At 51.7% G+C, this 24,364-nt stretch overlaps 1 protein-coding gene across 3 annotated transcripts in view; it reads left to right on the top strand.

The window, feature by feature from the left end:
* The window catches only part of RASGRF1 (Ras protein specific guanine nucleotide releasing factor 1), a 125,335-nt gene that overhangs the window by 57,907 nt on the left and 43,064 nt on the right, over positions 1-24,364 (top strand). For all 3 annotated transcript variants that reach the window (XM_003128446.6, XM_013988986.2, XM_021098844.1), the window contains exons 6-13: positions 1,544-1,623; positions 3,640-3,833; positions 4,309-4,418; positions 8,179-8,297; positions 10,448-10,608; positions 14,825-14,888; positions 17,375-17,511; positions 17,862-17,944. In XM_003128446.6, the coding sequence (XP_003128494.3) occupies positions 1,544-1,623; positions 3,640-3,833; positions 4,309-4,418; positions 8,179-8,297; positions 10,448-10,608; positions 14,825-14,888; positions 17,375-17,511; positions 17,862-17,944 (948 nt within the window). The remainder of the gene's footprint in view (positions 1-1,543; positions 1,624-3,639; positions 3,834-4,308; positions 4,419-8,178; positions 8,298-10,447; positions 10,609-14,824; positions 14,889-17,374; positions 17,512-17,861; positions 17,945-24,364) is intronic.

The following is a 24,364-nucleotide window of genomic DNA, read 5'->3' as shown; positions in this document are numbered from 1 at the left end:
GTAAGTGGACATGAGTTGACAGTTCCCCAAAGAAGAAATTCAGGCAGCCAGTACAAAGGAAAAATGTTCAACCAACCCACAAACAATAATTTTTTTAAGCAAATCAAGTCAAAATGAGATCATTTTTTCTTACTAGATGGGTAACAGTGGTAGTTTCTGAGTAATAAGATTACAAGTGAAATTTGCCCAGTTTATAGTACTTTTTTTTTTCTTTGCTTTTTTTTAGAGCTGTACCTGCAGCATATGGAGGTTCCCAGGCTAGGGGTCTCCAAGGTATAGGAGCCCAGGTGATGGGCAGGGGCACAGGAGTGGGGCAGAAACTGCTGGGAGGGCAGGGAGAAGGGCCTGCTGTAGGAAGCAGCAGAAGCTGGCCTCTCTCTCTCTCTCTGTTCACACCTGGTCTGGGGCGAGTTGCTTGGGGAGCAGTGAGGCCGGGTGCAGCAGGACCCAGTGAGAATGTATGCGCCAAAGCAGCACTCCAGAGACTCTGAGTTTCCTTCCCCCACCACCCCCTGCCCCAACAGATGGCAGAGCTGCAGCTGAGGCCACAGCCACAGCCATGGCAACACCGGATCCTTAGCCCCCTGATCCAGGCCAGGGATTGAAGCCACATCCTCACAGAGACAACATTGGTCCTGAACCTGCTGAGTCACAACAGGAATTCCTTATCTTGTTTTTCTACCCTTTCCCCCAAAAAAGGGATGATGGAGAGCTAGCATTTGCCGAGTATCTACTATACACCAGTGGACACATAATACTTTCAGCAGATACCTCATTTCACCTCCATGTCTTACACAGAAGGACCTGTGGTTCAGAGATGTCAAGCATCTTGCTCAAGGTCACAGAGCTGGACAGGGAGAAGAGGCAGAGTGGAGCCCCATTCTGTGTGGGTCTCAAACCCTACCTCTTCTCACATCATCAGTGGTTTTTCCTCTGGAATGTTCTCCAGAGTCCTGAGTTCCTCCAGGACACCTCAAGGCACTCCCCGCTGGTGAGGACTTGAGGGGGCAAGGAGGCTGGCAGCCCGCCTCTGCCACCGGCCTTTGACTGCATGCTTAGCAGAGCCTGTGCTGTCACCATCCTGCAATTCTTTTTTTTTTTTTCTCTTTTTTTTGTCTTTTTAGGGCCACACCCAGGGCATATGGAGGCTCCCAGGCCAGAGGTCAAATCGGAGCTGTAGCCGCCGGCCTACACCACAGCCACAGCAACACCGGGTCCTTAACCCACTGAGCGAGGCCAGGGATCGAACTTGCATCCTCATGCACACCAGTCAGGTTCATTAACCACTGAGCCACGATGGGAACTCCACCATCCTGAAATTTTTAATCATTTGTTAGCAAGGGGTCCGCGGATTCCTTTTGCATTGGGCCCCACAAATTTTATAGTCCTTCCCACTGATGAGATCTGCATGCCTGGTCTCACCTGAGAAGGCTTGCTGCTCTAGTCCTCCCATGGGGCCCTCAGCTCCCCTGGACCTGGGGAAGGGACACCTGGAGGGACAGGACCTCCCTCGCCAGAGCTTAGGCTGTGCTTTCTCTTTCAGTGAGACCATCATGTTTTTGCACCAGATCTTTTACCAAGGCCTGAAGGCCCGCATCTCCAGCTGGCCCACTCTGGTCCTGGGTGAGTAGCAGTCCTGGCAGAGGTCCCCAGCCCCACTTGAGAAGTCCCTCTGCAGGGGCCACCCCTCCTGGCTGGCAGCCCATTTGTCCTTCCAGAGTGTGACAGCGTGGCCCCTTAAAAACTCACAGGACCCCTCGGAGGGAGCAGAAGAGGAAAGAGAAGTTGGCAAAATCTATGTTTCTAGGAGGAAGTGATGTATTTTTAGTTGCTTATCTGCTTTTCCCTTTTAAAAATAATGTATATATGTACCCATTTGAGAAATTTCGAGAATCCAGAAAAGTAGGAGAGGTTTAAAAATACCAACCATCGTTCTGCTTCCCAAAGATAACTACTGTAAACACTCAGATTTGTTTCCTTCCAATTTTTTTTCTATGCGTAGATCTCAGGGTTTTTTTTTCCCATTTTACATAATTGCAAACATGCTGAATATAGAATCTGAATCTTGCTGTGTTTTTTTTTTACTTAACATTATTGCCTAAGTGTTTTCTCAAGCTGAAAGTGTGCTTTTTGATGGCTGCATAATGCTCCAGTGCCCCGTGATCCTGCCACCATTGCCCTTTGTTGGCTCTTAAACTTATTCCACTTTTTTGCTATTAGAAATAACCACCTCTGCACATGGCGTGGTCTCCAAATTGGAGAGCGTTTCCCTGAGATAGGTGTCCAAAAGTAGAACTACTGAAACAATGGGCATAAACTCCAGCTCCAGACAACTTGCCTTGTCGCTCTCCAAGCCCTCACCTCCATGAGTGATGTCCGGGGTACCTCCCACACTAGGTATCATCTTCTTTTCACTTAATTCCATAGGGCAAGGTGAGTGTTGGTGTCACTTCTTCTATGGAGTTGCGGGATCAGGCTCAGGGAGGTGAAGGGACAGCTGAGGCTGTGGGGACTCCCTGCCCATGGGCCAGGAGGCTTCCAGGGGGAGCAGGGCTATTTTGATTTTTCTCAAGTCAGAAACCCCCATTTTCTCCAGGATAAAATCAAGAAGCAGCCCTGGAAAAACAGTCACTCTGTTGACAATGCTGTCCATTGGGCAATTAGATCCCCTATATGAGAGCTCCCACTTAGAGTTCACAAGGAAAACCTGTCTTTCTTTTTTCCTGGGGTTTGTAAGCAGAGGCTTCAATGGGTCCATCCCATCCCTGCAAGTACTGAAGGGCAGGTTCGGGCTCTCGGGAGCTGGAAAGGCAGGATATTAGATGTCCAGGAGCTGAGACATAGGCCAGCAGAGAATCCACTTCACTGAGCCAGGGCTGCAGATCCTGAGAGGTCTAGAAAGACGGGAACAGATGGACAAAAGGATGAACAGGTGAAGGGACAGAGACACAGGAGGGCATGACACGTGGCAGAAAGCCCTGGAATGGGGGAGTCAGGAAACCCGGTTCCAGGCCAGCCACTGACTCACCTTGTGACCTCAGGGGATCACAGTCACAGATGGGACACTGGGAGGGAGGCCTCTGGGGGAGCCCTCGGCAAAACAGCGTGGCAGAGCCAGGGCACCGGGGTTGCGGGGGAGTGGACTGCAATGCAGTTACCACGGAGGCCTCAGCCATTTGGCTGGAAGCCCTGGGCCTGAGGTGGCCCTCTGGGATGTCCCCCATTGAGGCAGGGGCTGGCCCTTACACCCCCACCTGGACCCATCATTGGGCCCAGCTTGTGCAAGGCAGCTTCCTCCAGCTGAGAGCAGTTCCTGGCCTGGGAGGACCCAGCTGGAGTCACCAGCACTGATGGCAGCTGTGGGACAAGGGCCTGGGTCCTGGAGGAGGTCCAGGGGGCACCCCACAGTATCCTCTTCACCGCCTCTCTCTGACCCTCCAGTATACAGGCGTCAGACTAGACAGGGTCCCCATCTCAGTGATTTGTGATCCTGATGTGGTCCCAGTGCTTGGGGCCACCTCATCTGCCCCAAGAGACGGCAGTAATGTCAGACTGGGTTCCAAAGGCAGGGGTCTCTCTGGGGCGGGGCTTTGAGGCTGGCCCCGCCCCCGCCGTCTGCTGAGCCCCGCCTCCTTCCAGCCGACCTGTTCGACATCCTGCTGCCCATGCTCAACATCTACCAGGAGTTTGTCCGCAACCACCAGTACAGCCTGCAGATCCTTGCCCACTGCAAACAGAACCGCGACTTTGACAAGCTGCTGAAGCACTACGAGGCCAAGCCCGACTGCGAGGAGAGGACGCTGGAGACCTTCCTCACCTACCCCATGTTCCAGGTGGCGCCGGGCTCCGACTGCCAGGGCGCATGCCCGGGGCGGGGACGGGGCGGGGGCGCTGTGGGTGAGCAGGTGCTAGGCACACAAGACCCAGGGGTGCCACGATGATGAGGACCATGGCCCTGCCTGGAAAATGGGGTTAAAGCTAGCCCTCAACTCTGGCTGGTGGATCCGGAGTCCAAATCCCAGCTCTGCCTCTTGCTGGGCAGAACCTCAAGCTCTAAGCGCTCATTCTAGACAAGACCCAGGACTGAGAACCTCCAAGAGTCTGTTCAGATGAGCAGTGGGTGTCCTTCCGGAAGCCCGGAGCTGAGAGCCTCATTTTCTGCCCTCCCCACCCCTCTCTCTCTCCCCACACACCCCCTGCTCTGTCTCTGGGCCTCTTTCTTGCTTCATCACTGTCTCTCTCTGCCTGTCTCTCTCTCTGTCCTTCACTCCTGCCTCTGTCCGTGGCCCCTGTCTCTCCCCGCTGCAGATCCCCAGGTACATCCTGACGCTGCACGAGCTCCTGGCCCACACCCCTCATGAGCATGTGGAGCGCAACAGCCTGGACTACGCCAAGTCCAAACTGGAGGAACTGTCCAGGTGAGCTGGCTTTGGGTGCCCCACGCCAGGCCCAGGATAAGGGTGTGTCCCCCCCCACGCCGGAGTTTGCTCAGCCTCAAATTACGGTAAAGGCTTGTGTTCTGGTTGGGATTCTGAGGGATGGGGTCCCACAGCCCGTTCACCTGGAATCACGGTCCCCAGGAGCAGCCTGAGGGGCTTACAGCTCAAGCCCAAGTGGGTACCGGGTGAGATGCCTTGGGTGCTGTGCTGTCCCTGGCACAGATGGGGTCCAGGGAAGGGCACTGGACACTCAATGGGCCCATCTCCCAGGATAGATCTGCCCAGGCACTCTCTGCCCATTTCCTTGGTTTCCAGTGTTGCTATGTCAAAACCTGTGGCTTTAGGAGCCCCAGGGGGTCCAGCAGGCAGTGTCAGTCGGTGGACAGGCCATGGCTGGTCCAATGTCAGAGGCCACAGCCTCCCCCGCCACACTTCAGTCCCCCAAACCCAGGGAACTTCTTCCTCACGGGCAGGAGCAGAGGGACCGGCAGGAGGCACTGCCAACGCCCCAGGCATCAGGTGACTTGGCTACACCAGGTGTGGCCCTGGTCACGAGGAGGTACAGACTCTGGTGTGTTCTGAAGACGGTACCTGCAGGAATTTCTGATGGATGAGATACGGGGACAGAGAGAGAGGATTGGGTCAAGGGTGATTCTGGAGATTTTGGCTGAGCAGCCAGAAGGATAGCATTGCCTTTAAGCAGGATGGAGAACCTGCAGACAGGCAGATGTGGAGGGGAAGCCTTGCTCCCTTCGCTGGAACTTTACTGGGGACATGTTGAACCTGAGAGGGACAATGGCAGTGGAGATGACAAGAAGGGAGTTGGTGTTTGAGTCCAGAGTTTAGAGAGGCGAGACTGACTGTCAGCTCAGAGATGGTATTTCAAGTCACCAGACTAGGGAGATCACCAAGGGAGTAAGTTTAGGCAGGAATGAGATACGAACCAAGGGCCAAGCCCTGGGGTCTCCATCGTGGAGGCCAGTTGATGAGGAGGGTCCTTGTGCTCAGAGATGGGCTGCCAGGAGCTGCAAAGGAGGACTGGTCTGCAGGGTATGGGATCCAGCCCTGCCCGGGGCCCTGCTGGCTACTCAGAGCCCGAAACAGCTTTCCAAGGCAATGAGGGGCAGCCAGTGAGGCCACGGCTCCCAGCGGGGCAGAGGAAGGACCGGACAGAATCAGGGCTCTTCCTTTGTCCCACCTGGTCACCTGCACCTGGCCCCAAATCCAGCCCTAACAGCACAGAAGAGCTTTTTCTCATCGTGTGACAGTGGCCTTTCCTCCTCCTGCGCCCTCCCCTGGGGTCTGAGCAAAGCTCCAGCTGGACAGGAAGCAGGCAGATAAGCATCCCCTTTCTGGCTTTGCTCAGAAACGCTGTGCCACTTGGGGCTGACTTTCTCTTAACCCCGGCCTTTTCCCCACTTTGTCCCCTGAACCCCTAATTCCTGGGCTCCCTAATAACCCAGGTCCTCACTTCTGGTTACCCCAGGAGCTGTGGTCCCTGGAAACCCATGCTGCCTCCCCAGAATCCCCCAGCTCCCTGCTCTGCATGTGCCACATAGGTCCCCTCAAACCTCAGCCTGGGGCTGCCACTTACCCTGAGCAGCTGAGGTTTACACATGTCTCACGGCAAAACTACTTTTGCGATCTTAGAACCACTCCTTTATTTTCTAGCAAATCTAGCCTCTTGAGCAAAATCCCCCCCCTCATGATGAGAGATGGCTTCTGGTTGTCTTTGGCCACTTCCAAACAGGAATCCCTTTCCACAGAACGACATATGCCAGAAAGGTGCCTCCCTGTCCTGTGTCTTTTCTAGAAGAGTCTAAAGCCTGGGCTTCTGAGAAGAGCACTACTGGGGGAGGGCGGTGGGGGCCAAGGCTCCTAAGGCCAAGACCTCATCTGGTAACCAGGAAAAAAAGGATTACAATGTACCCGCTTTTTTGCCATAACGCTTTTGCAGCCGTGATTATGCAACAGTGACCACTATCCTTTATTCAAGCACCTGCCCCATGTGAGGCATGAGGACAGCCCTTGAAATACATTATTTTCCATCCACACCCCAGCAGTCTGCAGATGCAGAAACTGAGGATTAGAGGGGTTGAGTAATTTGTTCAACATCATGCTGACTCCACGCATCACAGCCCCAGCTCCACCAAGTGTCATCTCTCATTGTTGTAGGGTTTAAATTGGATAATGTCTGTGGGAGAACTTTGTAAGCCGCATGCATATAAATCAGCCCAACGCTGTTTTTTCAAAGCAGTTAAATAGTGCCACCTGCTGGAGAGAACGGGTGTTACAGCAGCCCGAACAGGGACCAGAAGGAGTTGTCTGTGTTCTCAGATGAAGGGGCAAGCTGTGTTCTGCTTCTCTGCCAGTTGTGCCAGAGCCTATGGAAGAAAAGCTAAGTCACTCTTTCCTGAGCCAGCCGGATTGTCAGGCACTTCAAAAATAAACTATTTCAATAAAAACAAGCCTTGTAAACTTGTTAATTAAAAATAAGCTTTTAACATGCAGAACTTACTTTAAAAATAAAAATCAAAACTAAAAATAAATAAACAAACTATTCCAGAACCCAAATATTAAGGAAACAACCATATAAAGAGTGTTCAGAGGGAAGAAACAGCAAGGAGAAATTTCCCTGAGGCTGGAATGAACGTGCTTATTCTGTGGATGGAAATAAGGCCAATAGTGGGATGAGGGGCAAGATAATGAACAAAGGATGTCTCCTCCGAATCCTGTTCTCCCTCTTCCATGTTGTTCAGACTTTTAAAAAAATTTTTTATTGTTATGTCCCCAATACAACTTTTTTTTCTACTGTACAGCATGGCAACCCAGTTACACATACATTCTATTTTCTCCCATTATCATGCTCTGTCATAAGTGACTAGACATAATTCTCAGTGCTATACAGCAGGATCTCATTGCTAATCCATTGCAAAGGCAATAGTTTGCATCTATTAGCCCCAATCTCCCAATCCATCCCACTCCCTCCCTCTCCCCCTTGGCAACCACAAGTCTATTCTCCATGTCCATGATTTTCTTTTCTGTGGAAAGGTTCATTTGTGCTGTGTATTAGAGTCCAGATATAAGTGATAGTATACTGTATTTGTCCTTCTCTTTCTGACTTACTTCACTGAATTTGAGAGTCACTGGTTCCATCCATGTTGCTGCAAATGGCATTAGTTTGTTCTTTTTAATGGCTGAGTAGTATTCCATTTGTGTATATACCACATCTTCCTAATCCAGTCATCTGTCAATGGACATTTGGGTTGTTTCCATGTCTTGGCTATTGTGAATAGTGCTGTAGTGAACATGTGGGTGCATGCGTGTTCAGACTTTTTTTTCTTTTTTTTTTTTTGGCCATGTCTGTGGGGCATGCAGAAGTTCCCAGGCCAGGGATCGAACCTGCGCCACAGCTGCAGCCCAAGCCACAGCAGCGACAATGCCAGATCCCTAAACCCCTGCATCAGCAGGGAACTCCGATTCAGACTTCTACACCAGACAGACGTGCTTCCCAGCTGTCAGCCTCCATTTCCTTTCTCTGCCTCCTTGGACTGTCAGAGGATAAACAGATCATGCCTGTAACGTGCACACCCACAGCGGGCACTCCCTAGGTGTCCGCGCTCTCCCGCTTCATGGCCACAAGCTCCATCTGGGAATCCTGGGTGCCAGGCTTTCTTCCTAGGTCTAGTCTGGGGGATGGAGGCAGCCCGTCTCTGACTGTCCTTTCCTGTCCCCACAGGATAATGCATGATGAAGTAAGCGAAACAGAGAACATCCGAAAAAACCTGGCCATTGAGCGCATGATCATCGAAGGCTGTGAGATCCTCCTGGACACCAGCCAGACCTTCGTCAGACAAGGTATGGCCTCTGCGCCCCACCCCCCCCCCGACCCCCCGCCAGGTGGGCCTTGGGGACACCCCCCCTTTGGTTTGGCTGCCTCATGCCCAAACCTGCCAGCGCGATGGCAGAGTATTCCGGGACCGCCGGGGGGGTGTGACAGCTATATGTAGGTGTCAGCATCTATACATGTAAATGCAGATATTATTGGTTTTCACAGTTTCCCTGTTTCCAGATGCAAACATGATTCCTCCCAGATGGCCTTGGTTTGTCTACTGTACGTCCTAGTAAACACGGACTGCCTCCCTCTCCCTCACTTGGGGGGAGAGAGTAGGGGGCGGAGGATGGAGACAGATTGCGACCGGCCCACGAATCACCAGCATTTTCAGCATCCGAGAGTGACTTGCGTGGGTGCACCTCTCTGTCCTTTGCTCGGCATCCTTGGCCTCGTGGGGGAGGCCGTGATCGCAGTGGTTCTTGTGAGTGGATCTCCCTCACCTTTGGGCCTCAAGGACCATGTTGAGAGGCACAGCCTTGTTGAGAGGGCCTTGTAGAGGTTCCCTGTGGCCCAGAGAACTGACTTCCAACTCAGGGATGTTAGAGCTGCGATGCCTTTAAGGTCACCTCATTCAGATCCTACCTCCTGTGGGAAACTCAGCTTCTTTCTGGTCATGTGCCCCAGCGGTGACTCCACTGCAGGATGGATCTCCTGCCTGCCTTCTCTCTAGTCCTGGGAGTCTCTGACAAGGTGAAACTTACCACACCTCCTGCTGCCCTGTGCAGCTGCCTCTGGGCTCTGCTGCCCTTAGCCTGAGGATCCTCAGCTTGGAGTTTGCTCTGAGCCCCTGCCTGTGGCCCTGTGTCCTTCCCCCAGGCCCACCCTGGGACCTGCTGAGCCTGGAGCCAGCTTAGACTGTCTCCCAGCTCCCCTTGAGCTGTGCTGTGCCCAAGCTGGAGGTGGCCCCAAGAACGACCTCTCCTAGGGTGGGCAGTGTCCCCCCCACCCAGACCAGGAATCTGCTCCATCATCCTGAGTCAAAGCAGTTCCTCCCTTCCCAGGGAGTGGGCTGGACCTGAGGACCAGACAGGGGGACCCATCAGGCCCTTTATCACTTAGTCGACTGTGCATCCCGCCCCATTCATGCCCGGTCAACTCGTGGCTCCAGGGATGCCCAGGGAATAGACCCTGGCCTGCCTGCCAGAAGCTGACTGTGCAGGGAAGAAGGAGTCAGGATACAGGCAAGGATTCCAGGCAGCGATGGACATGGCCAGGAGGCAGAGTGGTGGCCCAGAGCCTCCTGGGGAAAGTCAGGGAGGACTTCCCGAAGAGGCAGCACCGGAGTCGAGTCTTGAAGGAGAAGTAGCAGTTTTGCAGGGTTGCAGGGTGATGGGTTGAAGCGAGGGCTTCCAGGCCAAGGAGTGAGCAGCATTCGGGGAGCCAGAGGTAAACTGACCTTGACCTAGGTTTGGGGCAGAGAAGGGGGGAGACAGGTCAAGAGAGGAGATGTGCTGAAGCTGAACCACTGAGGGCCTTGGATGCCTGAGTCCTGGGGACAGTGAGAAGCTCCTGGAGTCAGTGGGGGAAGGAGGCCTGAGTGCATGTTTGGGGATGGGGGTCCAGAGTAAGGACAGCAGATGAGGTCATCCTAGGCACCTGCCCTGCCAAGTAGTAGCTTCCTAGGGCACTGTGTTGGGGATTGGGCAACTCTCTCTGGGCTCTACAGCGAAGCATGCTGAGATTGATTGGTCATGCCTGCAGTGGCTCAGGCAGCAGGCGTCCAGGGTATCTTGTTAATCTCCATGGATCAGAGCCGGCTCCCCACTTGTTCGCCTCCTGCCACACCCGGACCCCAACCCGGTCCTGCATTCTCACTCTACAGACTGTGTCCTTTAGGATTCCTTTGATGTCCAAGGCCCTGACCCCAGCTGGGAGGTCCAGGGGTCCTGCTTGGAGCTTCTCTGTTCATCCTCCACCCCCCGACCCCCACCATCCAGCTCCAAGGAGGGCCTGGAGGGAGTGTCCAAGGTGTGTGTTTGTACCAAGAGCTAGGACGGGCTTGTCCCACTGCCACAGCCGCTGGCATCGCAAGCCCATGTGCAACCTCAGAGCCGGGTCAGAGTAGAGGGTCATTCTGGGAGACGCACCCAGGGTCTCTATCCTCTGTCCACAGGTTCCCTCATCCAGGTGCCCATGTCCGAAAAGGGCAAGATCACCCGGGGTCGCCTGGGTTCTCTGTCCCTAAAGAAAGAGGGTGAGCGGCAGTGCTTCCTGTTTTCTAAGCATCTGATCATCTGTACCAGAGGCTCTGGCGGGAAGCTTCACCTGACCAAGGTGAGGATGGCAGGGGTGGAGCTATTGAGGCTGGAGGCCCAGGGGATCATGGTAGACACTGCCCTTGACCACAGGGGTCCTGGCTGACCCTGACCATGGGCCCAGATGGTGGGCAGGGGTGTCAGAGACATGAGTGTACATGTGCACCCCCTGGTCTGGCTGGAGGCTTGGAATGAGGCCATTGACTTTCTCCTAGTGAAATCATGGGAAATGGGTATGAAGACGCCTAAAGGCACCCACACAACTGGGTCTCGGGGTGGAGGAGCCAGGGGGTCCAGACAAGCCTGGAAAAGGCCCACGTGCGTGTGTATGATGGGCTGATGAAGGATGGTCACCCCTGGCTGCAGGCAGAGCAGCACCCAGAGCCTGTTTCTCATTTCCCTCCAAAAAAAGCTCAGACAGGCCCCCTCTTGACACCTTCAGGCACTCACTCCACCAGCCCAAGAGACCCCAGGCTATATCTGCTGCTCCCCACCAGGGCGCATGACTTATGGTGCTGCTCTGAGCTCAGGATCTGGTCCAGCCTCTGTCTCCTACCTTGTATGACCCTAGAAACCTCCTGCCCCGTCTACACTGCCCCTCATCTGCGAAGCAGGGCTGAGCGTCCTCACCAGAGGCAGTGCGGAGGCAGGCAGATGGCTGTCAGTCTGCTCTGGATAATTGGGAGTTCTTGCTTCTGCAAGCTCCGGTCTCCCCAGCAGTATGTCCATCCCCATGGATGCTCGCTGGGGCAGATCTCAAATCCCAACTCGCCGTGGCCTGGAAAGGTCCAGAAGGTGCCCTTAATTAAGCCGAAGCATCAGGGAAACCATTCTTCCAGACCCTGGAAGCCTGGCCTGTCATATCCTGCAGAGCTAATAGATCAAGCCCTGGCTTCGGGGAATATACTGCTTATGTTAACATGTCGACAAATTAGTTGGTTGGCTGCACAAGGGGAAATTAATTTACAAATGTTGAATACTCCCATTTCAACCAAATTATCTATCAAGGAATGCCTTCATTATTTATTAGCTCTGGAGTTTTTCCTGGGAAGATCTCTGTCCAGGCTTGGATGTAGGGGGCCTGGTGCAGGGGTTGGGGGGAGTCAATAGGGGCGGGTGGAACTGGAGACTTTCAGTCAGCTTTTTAGTCTGAAAGCACATATCCCATGATTTATGTTTCTTAGTTTTATCTTATTTTGTTTTGGAGGCTGGTGGGTTTATTCGTTTGAGGGGTTTTTGGTTTTTGTTTTTTTGCCTTTTCTAGGGACACTCCCGCGGCATATGGAGGTTCCCAGGCTAGGGGTCGAATCGTAGCTGTAGCTGCCAGCCTACACCACAGCCACAGCAACGTGGGATCCAAGCTGTGTCTGCGACCTACACCACAGCCGGCAACGCTGGGTCCTTAACCCACTGAGCAAGGCCAGGGATGGAACCCACAACCTCATGGTTCCTAGTCAGCTTCGTTAACCACTGAGCCACGACGGAAACTCCTATTTGTTTGAGTTTTAAAAGTCTCTTAGATCCTGGGAAAGAACATGGAATCCAAGAGCTACTCAAGTTCTAGCCCTGCCACGTGGTAGTGACCTCCTCAAGCCTCAGTTTACTAATCTGCAAAATGGGAGTGAAAATATCTACCTGACAAGAGTGCGGTAAGGATTAAGTGAGGAAATGGTTGCAAAGCACACGAGCCCATGCCAGGTACATAGTAAATGCTCAGTAAGTAACTGTCGTTAACACTCTGAATGATGTAGTGTGAACTTGTGATAATGATCACAAGCCTTTGCTTAATGAGCACTCTGGACCTAGGACAAGCCACTGAGGCGGATCCTGTGACTTTCCCTTTTGTAGCAATAAGGGGAACTGAGATTTCTAGAAGGAGCCAGCAAGTGGCAGAGAGGGGATATGATACCAGGCAGCCTGGCCGCAGAGTCTGTGTCCTTAAACCAAAGCTAAAATTCAAGCCACTTCTCATTCGATATTGCAATTGGAAATAGAATGCCTGACAGCCTCCTGAGAAGGGCATGCTGCAAACCCACAAGGTCTGAAACTACCATGGGAAGTTTTTTGGATGTAAAGTAAGAGTGCTAGATGGGGCTTTGGAGATTATCAAACCCAAGTGACATCACCGTGCAGGTTAAGGCCCAGCAAGACCTGGGGCAGGGGTGAGGAGGGGTCGGGTGAGGGATGCTCACCCAAGCCCTCCAAAGAGCCAAACCAGAAGCAGAACTCAGATCCCTGCAGCCCCAGCCGCCTCCTTGACCACAGCCTTCTGGACTCATCAGCCCACACACAAGAGGAAAGGAAGTAACCTTCCCTCGGGGACCCACTCTGATGCTTTCCCCTGTCACCCTCTTCCTCCCAGGTGGCACCAGCCCTGTAGACATTTTCACAGATAGAGTAGCCACCTGGCCAGGTTTCTGTTATTGTCAGTTTTTATATTATTTATCTGTTGCTGTGTAACAAATTACCCCCAAAGGCAGTGGCTTAAAATAAACATTTGTTGTCTCACAGTTTCTCTAGGTCAGGAAGTCGGGACAGCTTAGCTGCGTGGACCTGCGTGGCCAGGGTCTCTTAAGACGTTGTGGTCAAGGGCGGCTGGGGCTGCAATCGTCCGAGGGCTCGACGGGGCAGGGACACCTTTTCCAACTTGGCTCCCTCGCATGGCTGTTGGCTGGAGGCTTCAGCCCCTCATCTGTAGCCCTCTCCTCTGACATGGAAGTCAGCTTGCCCCAGCACAAGTGGTCCAAGAGACAATAAGAGAGCAAGTAGGAGGCTGCAGCCCCCAAGCTGCACCCCGTCACTTCTGCTTTAATTTCTTAATGAGAAGCAAGTCGCTAAGTTCAGCCCACGCACAAGAGGCAGAAGTAGTGCCTTCACTTTTTGAAGGGCAGGGTATCCAAGAATTTGTGGGTGTACTTTACAATCAGCACAGTTGTGGCTACTTTTATTTCTCACAGTAATATCAAGGGGTCTCACACCCAAGTGATGCTCACATGCTCAAGGATAGCGGGCATTTTTCCAGATTTTCCTTTTTTTTTTTTTTTTTTTTTGATAGGCAAGAAATAGATTTATTAAGGTAGGACACTTGTGAGATATGCAAGCAGGCAGGCAAGGAGGCTCTCCAGATTTTCCTAACAATTAAAAGCCAGCAACTGACCTTGAGCTCTCTCCAGATTCCACTGCTAACCCACCGGGTGACCTTGGGCGGGACACTTAACTCTGATTTCATTTCTAAACCTATCAAATCAGAATAACGATACTTGAGATGGGTCCATAAAGTTGGCCTGTTTTCCTCTTGCTAACATGTGAGGTTTAGCCTAGAATGAGGGATTTCAAACCTCTGCAAACTAGGGGCTGCCTCAGAGTTGCCGTAGGACAAGAAGAGGCCATGCAAGCCAGGTTCTGACCTGTCTACCCCCAGCCTGACCTTGGCCTTCACTGGGGGAAGGCATCTCCAAGCCAATCCCATTTGAAGCACTTCGCTGGGCTGCTTCTTCTTTTTTTTTCTTTTTTTTTTTTCTTTTTGTCTTTCTGTCCTTTTTAGGGCCACACCTTCGGCATATGGAGATTCCCAGACTTGGGGTCCAATCGGAGCTGCAGCCACCAGCTCACGCCACAGCCACAGCCACGCCAGATCCGAGCCATGTCTGCCACCTACACGACAGCTCACAGCAATGCTAGATCCTTTACCTACTGAGCGAGGCCAGAGATGGAACTGGCAACCTCATGGTTTCTAGTCGGATTTGTTTCTGCTGCACCACGACGGGAACTCCCTCACTGGGTTTCTTATGTGAGGATAAAGTTCTTCAGCTTAAATACCAAGATGCGCACTTGGCATGTAATGTACACAAACGTGTGGGTTACATGGGTGCTCACTTCTTTTTTTTGTCTTTTTGTCATTTGGGAGCCACATGCGCAGCATATGGAGGTTCCCAGGCTAGGGGTCAAATCAGAGCTGTAGCTGCTGGTCTACACCAGAGTCACAGCAACACTAGACCTGAGCCGTGTCTGTGAACTACACCACAGCTCACGGCAACGCCAGATCCTTAACCCACTGAGCGAGGCCAGAGATCAAACCCGCAACCTCGTGGTTCCTAGTTGGAGTCATTTCTGCTGCACCACCACGGGAACTCCTGGGTGCTCACTTCTAAAGTCCCTCCCTACCCCGGTATTCTGGAACTCTGAAGCTAGCACCTCTCTCGCCTTGAGTCAAGGTGACCTCTGCTCTTTTGCAGAATGGAGTCATATCCCTCATTGACTGCACCTTGTTGGAGGACCCAGAAAGCACGGAGGAAGAAGGTAGGTGTGATGGTCACACTCGAGCCTGTGTGTGCTCGCACAGATATGCACACTCACCCCAAAGGGAGAACGCTGAAATTCAGTGGCCATAGTCCTGGACTGGGAGAGGCTGGGCTTGGGTCTTTTTTTTTTTTTTTTTTTTTTTTTTTTTTGCTTTTTAGGGCCACAGCTGCGGCATTTGGAGGTTCCCAGGCTAGGGGTCGAATTGGAGCCACAGCAATGTGGGATCCAAGTCACGTCTGTGACCGACACCACAGCCCACGGCAACGCCGGATCCTTAACCACTGAGCGGAGAAGCCAAGGATCGAACCTGCATTCTCATGGATGCTGCTCAGATTCATTTCCACTGAGCCACCACGGGAACTCCTGGGCTTGGGTCTTTAGAGCAGGAGCTCCCTGGCCCCACAGGTGATGGCCTGCACTCGCCTTCCTGGTTCCTTCCAAGCTCCTCGGGTCCCTGGATGCATTGGCACCACTGGGTTCAGGGGTCACAGCATCTCAGTGATCACCCCTAGTTCATGCATCTGTGCTCCACATGGCCAGCGGCTCACTGGGTGCAAGGAGGAAGCCAGGGAGGTGCTGGGACCATCCTGTCCTCCTGGAAAAGGGTGGGGTATGCAGGAACACATGTGCCACCACCAAAGGACGTACAGGGAACGGCCCTTGCAGTGGGGTTGTAGTGGCCGGGATGGGAGGCAAGACTTCAGGAGAGGGGGGCATGGGAGTGGGGCCTCCACAAATCAGAGGGGGTTGGATGGGGAGGTGGGGGGAGGGCAGCCCCCAGATGCTGGCAAGCCTGGGTGTGTGGCGAGGGGTGGGGGGTCCATGAGATTCCTCTCCCTGGGGGCACAGCATTGGAGAATTGGGGTCTTTATTTCAGGTTAATGGATGGGGTCACTACTGTCTCTTGACTGGACCAAAGTTGGCCCTCGTCTCCCCCATTCACTGGTTCTCCAGCCAAGGCTCTGGATGCCCTACTCTGGGGATACACCAGCTTGGACCCCATCTTTGCCCTTCCCCAGGCAGGGTGAGCTGTAGCTGAAAGGCCGCAGATCTTTGTGATGGCATCGCTTAGGCTTGGGCTTGGGATTTGCTGGGGTCCGGGGGCGTAGTCCACACGCACATGCCCTCTGGTCAGCCCTGCACCCTTCAGGCCCCTCCACAGACGGCCAAGCTAAGCGACTCCCCAAGGCAGAAATAAAACTGCAGCAATTTATCTACAGCTCTTACCAGCCCACCTTCTTCAATCTTGGCTACAGCTGGTCGGGACTCAAGTGGCATTGTCAGGCCCCAAAGCCCTTTTCCCTCCAAGGTCAAGGAAGGTGCCTCCACATGTCCCCCACTGAGCACACAGACACCCCATTTCTGAGGAGCCATCACCATCCCATCCCTAAGTCACCACCCAGAGCTCCTGTGCCCAGCAAGGAATCCTGAAATTCTCAGGTATCAGCACCGGAAAGGTGGGGGAATCTCAGTCACTACCACCCACTGAACTACTATAGGAGGACATCTGAAGCCCAGAGAGGGAAGGGCACCACCCCAAGGTCACACAGCCAGCAAGCAGAGACCAGAGCTGAAGCAGACACTCCACAGCATTTCACCCCATCCAGTGCACCCCCAGTGCCACGGCTGCATTGGAAGAGATCCCTGAACTGTGATCTTAGTTGTTTCAAATGATAGAGTTCAGAGTTCCCGTTGTGGCTCAGTGGGTCACGAACCTGGCTAGTATCCATGAGGATGCGAGTTCGATCCCTGACCCTGCTCAGTGTGTTAAGGATCCAGTGTTGCGGTGAGCTGTGGTGTCAGTCGAAGACATGGCTCAGATCTGGAGTTGCTATGGCTGTGGTGTAGGCCAGCGGCTACAGCTCCCATTGGACCCCTAGCCTGGGAACCTCCATATGCCATGGATGCAGCCCTAAAACACAAAACAAAACAAAACAAATAAATAGAGCTCAAGGAACTCTTCAGGTTAAGAGCAGTAATAAAACTACCTAGAATTGACTTTGGCTTCAGGGAGCTCTCAACTGAGCTCAATGTCCAGCCCAGCCCTTCTGACCCCTGTATTACCTTGGAGCAGCAGGGGGACCCAGCTGGGAAGCCAGTTCTAGACCTTGCTTAGCAGGTGCATTGCTAGGGTCAGGCGGGCGGCGGGGGGGGTCCTTACGAAAGTCCTCCCTGGGGAAACCTCAGCCCCCCACTGGCATGATGGGGGGGTCTCAGTTCCCTAAAAGCTCTTCCGACTCAGAATCAGAGCTGTCCCTGTATGGTTGTAAGGTTCTCTGCATTCCACGTCTTAGTTTCTCCATCTTTGAAGTGGAGATTCCTCACCTTAGGGGGAAGAAAACATTCTGCAGCTAGCAAGTGGCCCAGGGCCCTACCAATGCTGTGCCTTCACTTGTGGGTAAGACAGGGTAGCTGTTCAATTGTTTTCCAACTCAAGAAAGGCCCCCACTGATTCTGCTCACTCTGTGTTTTGCAACTGGAAGCCAAAGGATCCGGCCAAGACATTGACCACTTGGATTTTAAGATCGGGGTGGAGCCCAAGGACTCCCCGCCCTTCACAGTCATCCTCGTGGCCTCATCCAGGCAGGAGAAGGCGGCCTGGACCAGTGACATCAGCCAGGTGAGCCACATCACCTGTCCCTGAAAGCATGTGGTCCCTTCTTGCCTAAGTGGTTGGGAGCCCAGGGGCTACTGCAGGGTTCTGATGGAGAAAACGCACATATCCACAAGTGATTCTTAAAACTCCAGATTCCTGGGCTCCCCTGAGCCCCCGGAAGACCTACCATATCCAAGTCTCTGGTGTGAGGCCTGGGAACCTACATTTTAGCACATGCTCTGCATTGACCCCACTGTTGCCTGGACGACGCCCTTGAGGTTGAGGACTCTGGGTCAGGCCGGGGCACATGAAGCCACACTCAGTCCCAGGATGGAGACTGGGCCTCTGACCGGGGGTCCTCTCTCTGATTCCAGTGCGTGGATAACATCCGGTGCAACGGGCTCATGATGAACGCGTTTGAGGAAAATTCCAAGGTCACTGTGCCGCAGATGATCAAGTAAGTGCTCTGGGCTACATGGTGACAGCAGAGAGCTCAGAAGATGCTGAGTTTCATCTTCAGGGGTTTTTTGTGAGTGCTTGTATGTTTTGAGTTAATGTCTGTTTGGAAGACGGCTTTGTTTTTATTGCTGTTTGTCTTGAAAATGTGGATTTTTGCATTAGGCTGTTTAAACAAGAACATCAGGAGTGGCATTTTATGCACTATTTTTTAAAATAACTCTTTTTCTTTTCCTAATTACGAAACAAGAACACTTCCAAAATGTGTCCCCAGGGCCACCTTGTTTGACTGAGATACACACAAGGGGAGGAGGGGCTGGCATCCTGCTGAGCGCAGCTCTCTGACCTCCTGGCTTGCACGAGGCATGCTTCTCCCCAGCATCTGCTTGCCTGACCCCCCTCCCCCTGTGCCCACGGGGTGGCCTGCTGGTTCCCTGGCCTCCATCCGAATCTCTGAATTCCCAGCCTGCTCTGCACACCCAGCACACACCAAGACCTGGCTCCTCCACCGAGGCGGGTGGTGCCGCCCAGAGCAAACATCCGGAACCCGCTGCTACTTGAAGTGCACACTCTGGGGAGCTGCAGACCCCTGTGTAGCAAGGGCGTGAAGGGTCCCCCCATACCCTGTTTTGATGGCAGGCCTGATGAAGCAAATGTTTGGTGAAACTGCGGCCTGCCAGGAGCAAGGAGCTAGCCGAGGCAGTTTCATGTACATCAGGTCTTTGAAGCATCTGGGTGCATTTGTGAGAAATTATCCCCACCCCACCTCATGACTACATGATTGAAGAGCTAAGGTGCGGGAGTCCAAAGGAACTCTGGGGAGTTCCCTTGTGGTACAGAAGGTTAAGGATCTGACGTTGTCACTGCAGCAGCTCTGGTCGCTGCTGTGATGCAGGTCCGATCCCTGGCCTGGGAACTTTCATATGCCATGGGTGCCACCAAAATCAAACAACAGCCACAGAAAACCTAAGGAGGATCTGGACTGGAAGGCACCAGCCCTGGTCCCCAGCTGCTGCTCTATGTGTGACTGTGGACAGATGGACAAGTCACTTCATGTTTCTGAGCTTGGGTTTGTCACCAGTAAGTGGGAGATGGTATTTTCCATGATCAGTAAAAAAATCACACGTAGAATTATAGTTCAATGCAGAATGGGTACCTGTTCCTTTTCTGCAGAGCGATATCTAGGAAGTAAAAGAGAGCAGAGGAAACCAAAATAAACTCCCCCATGAAAGAAGAAAGGAAAACATTTCAAACTATGTTGGTGACAAAGGGAATGGAATATCCAGATTAAAGTGACAACTCTGAGGACCTGCTGGCCCCCCAACTAAGCCTGGCCTTCCTGACAGAAGCCATGGGCAGCGTCCTCCTGTGAGGGCACTGGGGAGCAGAGATGAGCAGATGTGGCCTCTGTCCTCGGGGAGTTCACTGCTTAGTGAGAGAAAGAGACACGGAAAGAAGTCATAAAACGCTAGCGAGTGCTCTAAAATGGAAATTTGTATGATGCGCCAAGGATTCAGAAAAGGAATGACTCGTTCACCTGGCAGAGCTGGAGAAGACATCCTAGAGAAGGGGACATCAGAACTGGCCTCCGAGCAGAGTTGCAGTATGGTGGAGGGGGAAGGGCATTCTGGGAGGAGGGAACAGCATGAGCAAAGGCACAGAGGCAGGAAAGCACATGGTGCATTTGGGGAACCACAAGCTCCATGGAGCTGCGGGGTTGGCAGAGTGGTGTATCCTATGGGAAATAACGCTGCTGCAATTGTGGGCTCCAAGTTCACAACCAGACAGACTATGCCAGAGGTCTTGGAACAGAAAGGCTCACAGACCCAATTAAGATGCTTAACTACATAGTCTAGTGAATTAATTGTAAACACTTAAAATCCAGGGGAAAGAGATGGGATAGTGAATTAGCACATGTTACATGTAGTTACCCAGACTGGTTACATAGTGGTCATTCCTGCCTCACTCTCTGCCCCATCAGCCTTCCCTGCTGATGGAGCAGCTACAGGACCAGAGGTGACGCTTGATCAAGTAGATCCAGGCTACATGCTGGCTCTGTCTGAGATGGGGCAGGTACACTGGCCACAGCAGCAGCTCACCAGTTAGACTGAAGAAGAGCTAGGTTTAGGGAGTGCCCGTCATGGCTCAGTGGGTTAAGAACCTGACTAGGATCCATGAGGATGTGGGTTTGATCCCTGACCTCCCTCAGTGGGTTAAGGATCCGGCATTGCCGTGAGCTGTGGTATAAGTCCCATTTGCGGCTTGGATCTGGCATGGCTGTGGCTGTGGCTGTGGTATAGGCCAGCGGCTACAGCTCTGATTCGACTCTTCGCCTGGGATCCTCCCCATGCCACAGTGGAAGTAAATTTAAAAAGGAGAGCTACAGGTACAGGTACAGGTTATCTATATTTCTGGGACAGAGTAGAGGGTCAGAATGGATGTCGCCAGTGGACATGAATGTTGAGTGTCCCCCGTGCCTCATGAATATTAAGCATAGCTGGGATATTTGGTGCCTTGTGGATACTTAGTTCCGCCTTGGTTCCTCCATCCCCCTCCCTGCATTCAGCACATGCGCACTCTACTTAGTTTCTAAAACTATGCCCGCCGTGTCTCACAATCTCTTTGCTCCTTTGTCCTCCTTGATTGTTTCTCTTATTCTTTATAGCACAATTATATTTTTAAAAATAATATGGCGACCCACCCACAGAAGGAATGGTGGGGCCAGAGAGATGGCAGGAGTCTGAGGTCAGTCCTTTAAGGACAGCGTGAAAGACAGGGCGTATCCAGTCTGCTCACCTCCTCTGAGCCCTGTCTGTACTCCGAGGTGGGAGGCACCCTCTAAAGAGCCATTCACTTTAGAACTTGCATTTATTTACTGCCTGCTGAATGCCAGCCAGTATTCTAGGTCCCTCAGGTCATTTATTCTGCAAAAGTCTTTTGAGGTAAGACTTGTTATTTCTACCCTACAATGAAGAAACTGAGTCCTGGAGGATAAGTACCTTGTCCGGGATTGCAGGTGTCTTTTGAACCCATATATTCCAATCCAGTCCTTGTGTTCTTCCTGCTACCCCACAGATGCTAAACCTGCTCTTGCCATGACAGACATAATGGGCTGAATTCATATTTATTTAGATTTTTTTCCTGTTAGCTCATGATCATAGGATTCCCAAGCTTATCCTTTTAGTAATAGCATGTATTTCTTTGTTCATGTATTTCTTCTAATCATATCCCACCAGAACACAAAAAGAGATTTAAGGCTGCCTACTAAATACATGTAAAAACAACTAGGTAAAACACAGTTATCAGTGTGTCAAGAATAAGGGCAAATAGGGAGTTCCCATCGTGGCACAGTAGTTAACGAATCTGACTCGGAACCATGAGGTTGCGGGTTCCATCCCTGGCCTTGCTCAGTGGGTTAAGGATCCGGCGTTGCCGTTAGCTGCGGTGTAGGTTGCAGATGCGGCTTGGATCCCACGCTGCTGTGGCTCTGGCGTAGGCCAGCGTCTACAGCTCCAATTCGACGCCTAGCCTAGGAACCTCCATATGCCTTGGGAGCAGCCCTAGAAAAGGCAAAAAGCCAAAAAAAAAAAAGAAAAAAAAAGAATAAGGGCAAATAAAAAGGAAAAATAGAATGAGGCCCAAGTGAGGTTAACTGCACTTGCTGAAAACTTGCTCAAAGTGAGCACAGACTTGATTCCAAGCCTCCCAGCACTCAAAACAAAAAGGGAAATGTGATTTAAAAGATTCGCAACATCCGGAGTTCCCGTCGTGGCGCAGTGGTTAACGAATCCGACTAGGAACCATGAGGTTGCAGGTTCGGTCCCTGCCCTTGCTCAGTGGGTTAACGGTCCGGCGTTGCCGTGAGCTGTGGTGTAGGTTGCAGACGCGGCTCGGATCCAGCGTTGCTGTGGCTCTGGCGTAGGCCGGTTGCTACAGCTCCGATTCAACCCCTAGCCTGGGAACCTCCATATGCCGCGGGAGCGGCCCAAGAAATAGCAACAACAACAACAAAAAGACAAAAGACAAAAAAAAAAAAAAAAAAAAAAAGATTCGCAACATTCAGAGTTCCCTTTGTGGTGCATCGGAAACAAATCCAACTAGGAACCATGAGGTTGCAAGTTCAATCCCTGGCCCCGCTCAGTGGGTTAAGGATCCGATGTTGCCATGAGCTGTGGTGTAGGTCACAGACTGGGCTTGGATCCCGCGTTGCTATGGCTGTGGTGTAGGCTGGCAGCTGATTGGACCCCTAGCCTTGGAACCTCCATATGCCACAAGTGTGGCCCTAAAAAACAACAACAAAAAAGATTCACAACATTCAGAAAGTGAAAAGCTCAGTTGCTCAAGGGAGTCGTGTTAGAATCCCCCTATGATGGAAGCAGCGTAAATGTCCGTTGACAGAGGAATGGATAAAGAAGATGTGGTATCGGAGTTCCTTTGTGGCACAGCACGTTAAGGACCCGGCATTGCCACTACTATGACTTGAGTTGCTACTCTGCCGAGGGTTTGATCCCTGGCCCAGGGAACTTCCACATGCTGCAGGAGCAGCCAAAAAGAAAAAAAGAAAACGACATGATATGTACACACACACACACACACACACACACACACACACACACACACACACACACACACACACACACACACACACTGGAATACTACTCAGCCATGAAGAATGAAATAATGCCATTTGCAGCAACATGGATGGACCTAGAGATTATCATACTAAATAAGTCAGAGAAAGACAAATATATGATATCACGAATATGTAGAATCTTTAAAAAAAAAAAGTGGGAGTTCCTGTCATGCCTCAGTGGTTAACAAACACAACTAGTATCCATGAGGAAGTGGGTTCGATACCTGGCCTTGCTCAACGGGTTAAGGATCCGGCATTACCTTGAGCTGTGGTGTAGGCCACAGACGCGGCTCAGATCCCTCTTCACTGTGGCTGTGGTGTAGGCTGGCAGCTACAGCTCTAATTCAACTCCTAGCCTGGGAACCTCCATGTGCCTCGGGTGCGGCCCTAAAAAGACAAAATAAAAAAAAGTGATACAGATGAACTTATTTACAAAACAGAAATAGACTCCCAGACATAGAAAACAAACTTACAGTTACCAAAGGGGAGAAGGAGGAGGGATAAATTAGAAGTTTGGGATTAACATATGTATACTAATAAAGTAATCAACACGGCCCTTCCTGCTTTTGCACAGGGAACTATACTCAATATCTTGTAATAACCTGTAATGGAGAAGAGTCTGAAAAATCATATATATTTGTATGTATAACTGAATTACTTTGCTGTACCCCTGAAACTAACATAACATTGTAAATCAACTATTATTCATTTTTTAAAAATCCTCCCCTGTGAGACAATAAAACACATGTCCTGTGGTCTAACCACCAGAGGGCGCCAGTGGTTGCAGCAGCTTTCAGGGCCACTGGTTCCCATCACACCCAGTAGAGGGTATGGAGGTCAAGCTCCCTGTAGCCGAAACAAAATAGATCTGTGGGCCTTTAGACCCAGCTTAGCCTCAGGTCCTCAGCCCACTGTGCTGAGTGTGCCTTTAGACACAGCTCAGCCCTGTCCTCATGTGTTGGCAGCCTGAGCAGAACAAGACTTGCTGCTACCAGATCCAATTTGGAAGTCCTGGAAGAGGACTCCGATTGCTCTGGCTTGGGTCATATTCCTACCCCATGCAAAAATCAGAACTTTGATAGATGCAAGCCAGGACACCTGCCAGCAGTTTACTTCTAGTTTAGCTGATGTACTGCTAGCTAACGATTGACCTCATGCTTTAATAAGCAGCCAAGGTGAGGTCAAGGACAGATGACCTCCCCCTACAGATGCTGAGAAGGTTAAATAAACCCCTGAGAAGTCCACCCCACCTTTTGGCCCAGGGGCCGGAGGTTCATAACGCATGACCACTGCACAACCAGTTTCATCCTTTGTAGCTCTTTTTAACTAAGGGAGGACAGGTATCAGCAGATTGCTGGCAGGAGAGGGAGCTAGGAACAAAACTTTGGTTTGGTTTGGTTTGGTTTTTTCTTTTTAGGGCCACACTTGCAGCTTACGGAGGTTCCCAGGCTAGGGGTTGAATCGGAGCTGTAGCCGCTGGCCTACACCACAGCCACAGCAACACAGGATCCAAACCGAATCTTCACCCTACATCACAGCTCATAGTAACACCAGATCTTTAACCCACCAAGTGAGGCCAGGGAGCGAACCTTTGTCCTCACAGATGATAGTCAGCTACATTACTTCTGAGCCACAATGGGAGCTCCCTGGGTTTTTAGAATTAGAAAAAAATTTAGACCCTTGGGGATTTAATTGAGCTATTTGTTGTATCTGTTAACACTTGTGTTTTTTTGTTTTGGTTTTTCAGGATTTTTGTTTTGTTTGTTTGTTTGTTTGTTTTTTATGTCT

The sequence above is a fragment of the Sus scrofa genome, chromosome 7, assembly GCF_000003025.6.
Source record: "Sus scrofa isolate TJ Tabasco breed Duroc chromosome 7, Sscrofa11.1, whole genome shotgun sequence".
In the NCBI taxonomy this organism is placed as follows: domain Eukaryota; kingdom Metazoa; phylum Chordata; class Mammalia; order Artiodactyla; family Suidae; genus Sus; species Sus scrofa.
The sequence above is the reverse complement of the archived record's forward strand: the minus strand, read 5'-3'. Positions and strand labels throughout refer to the sequence as shown.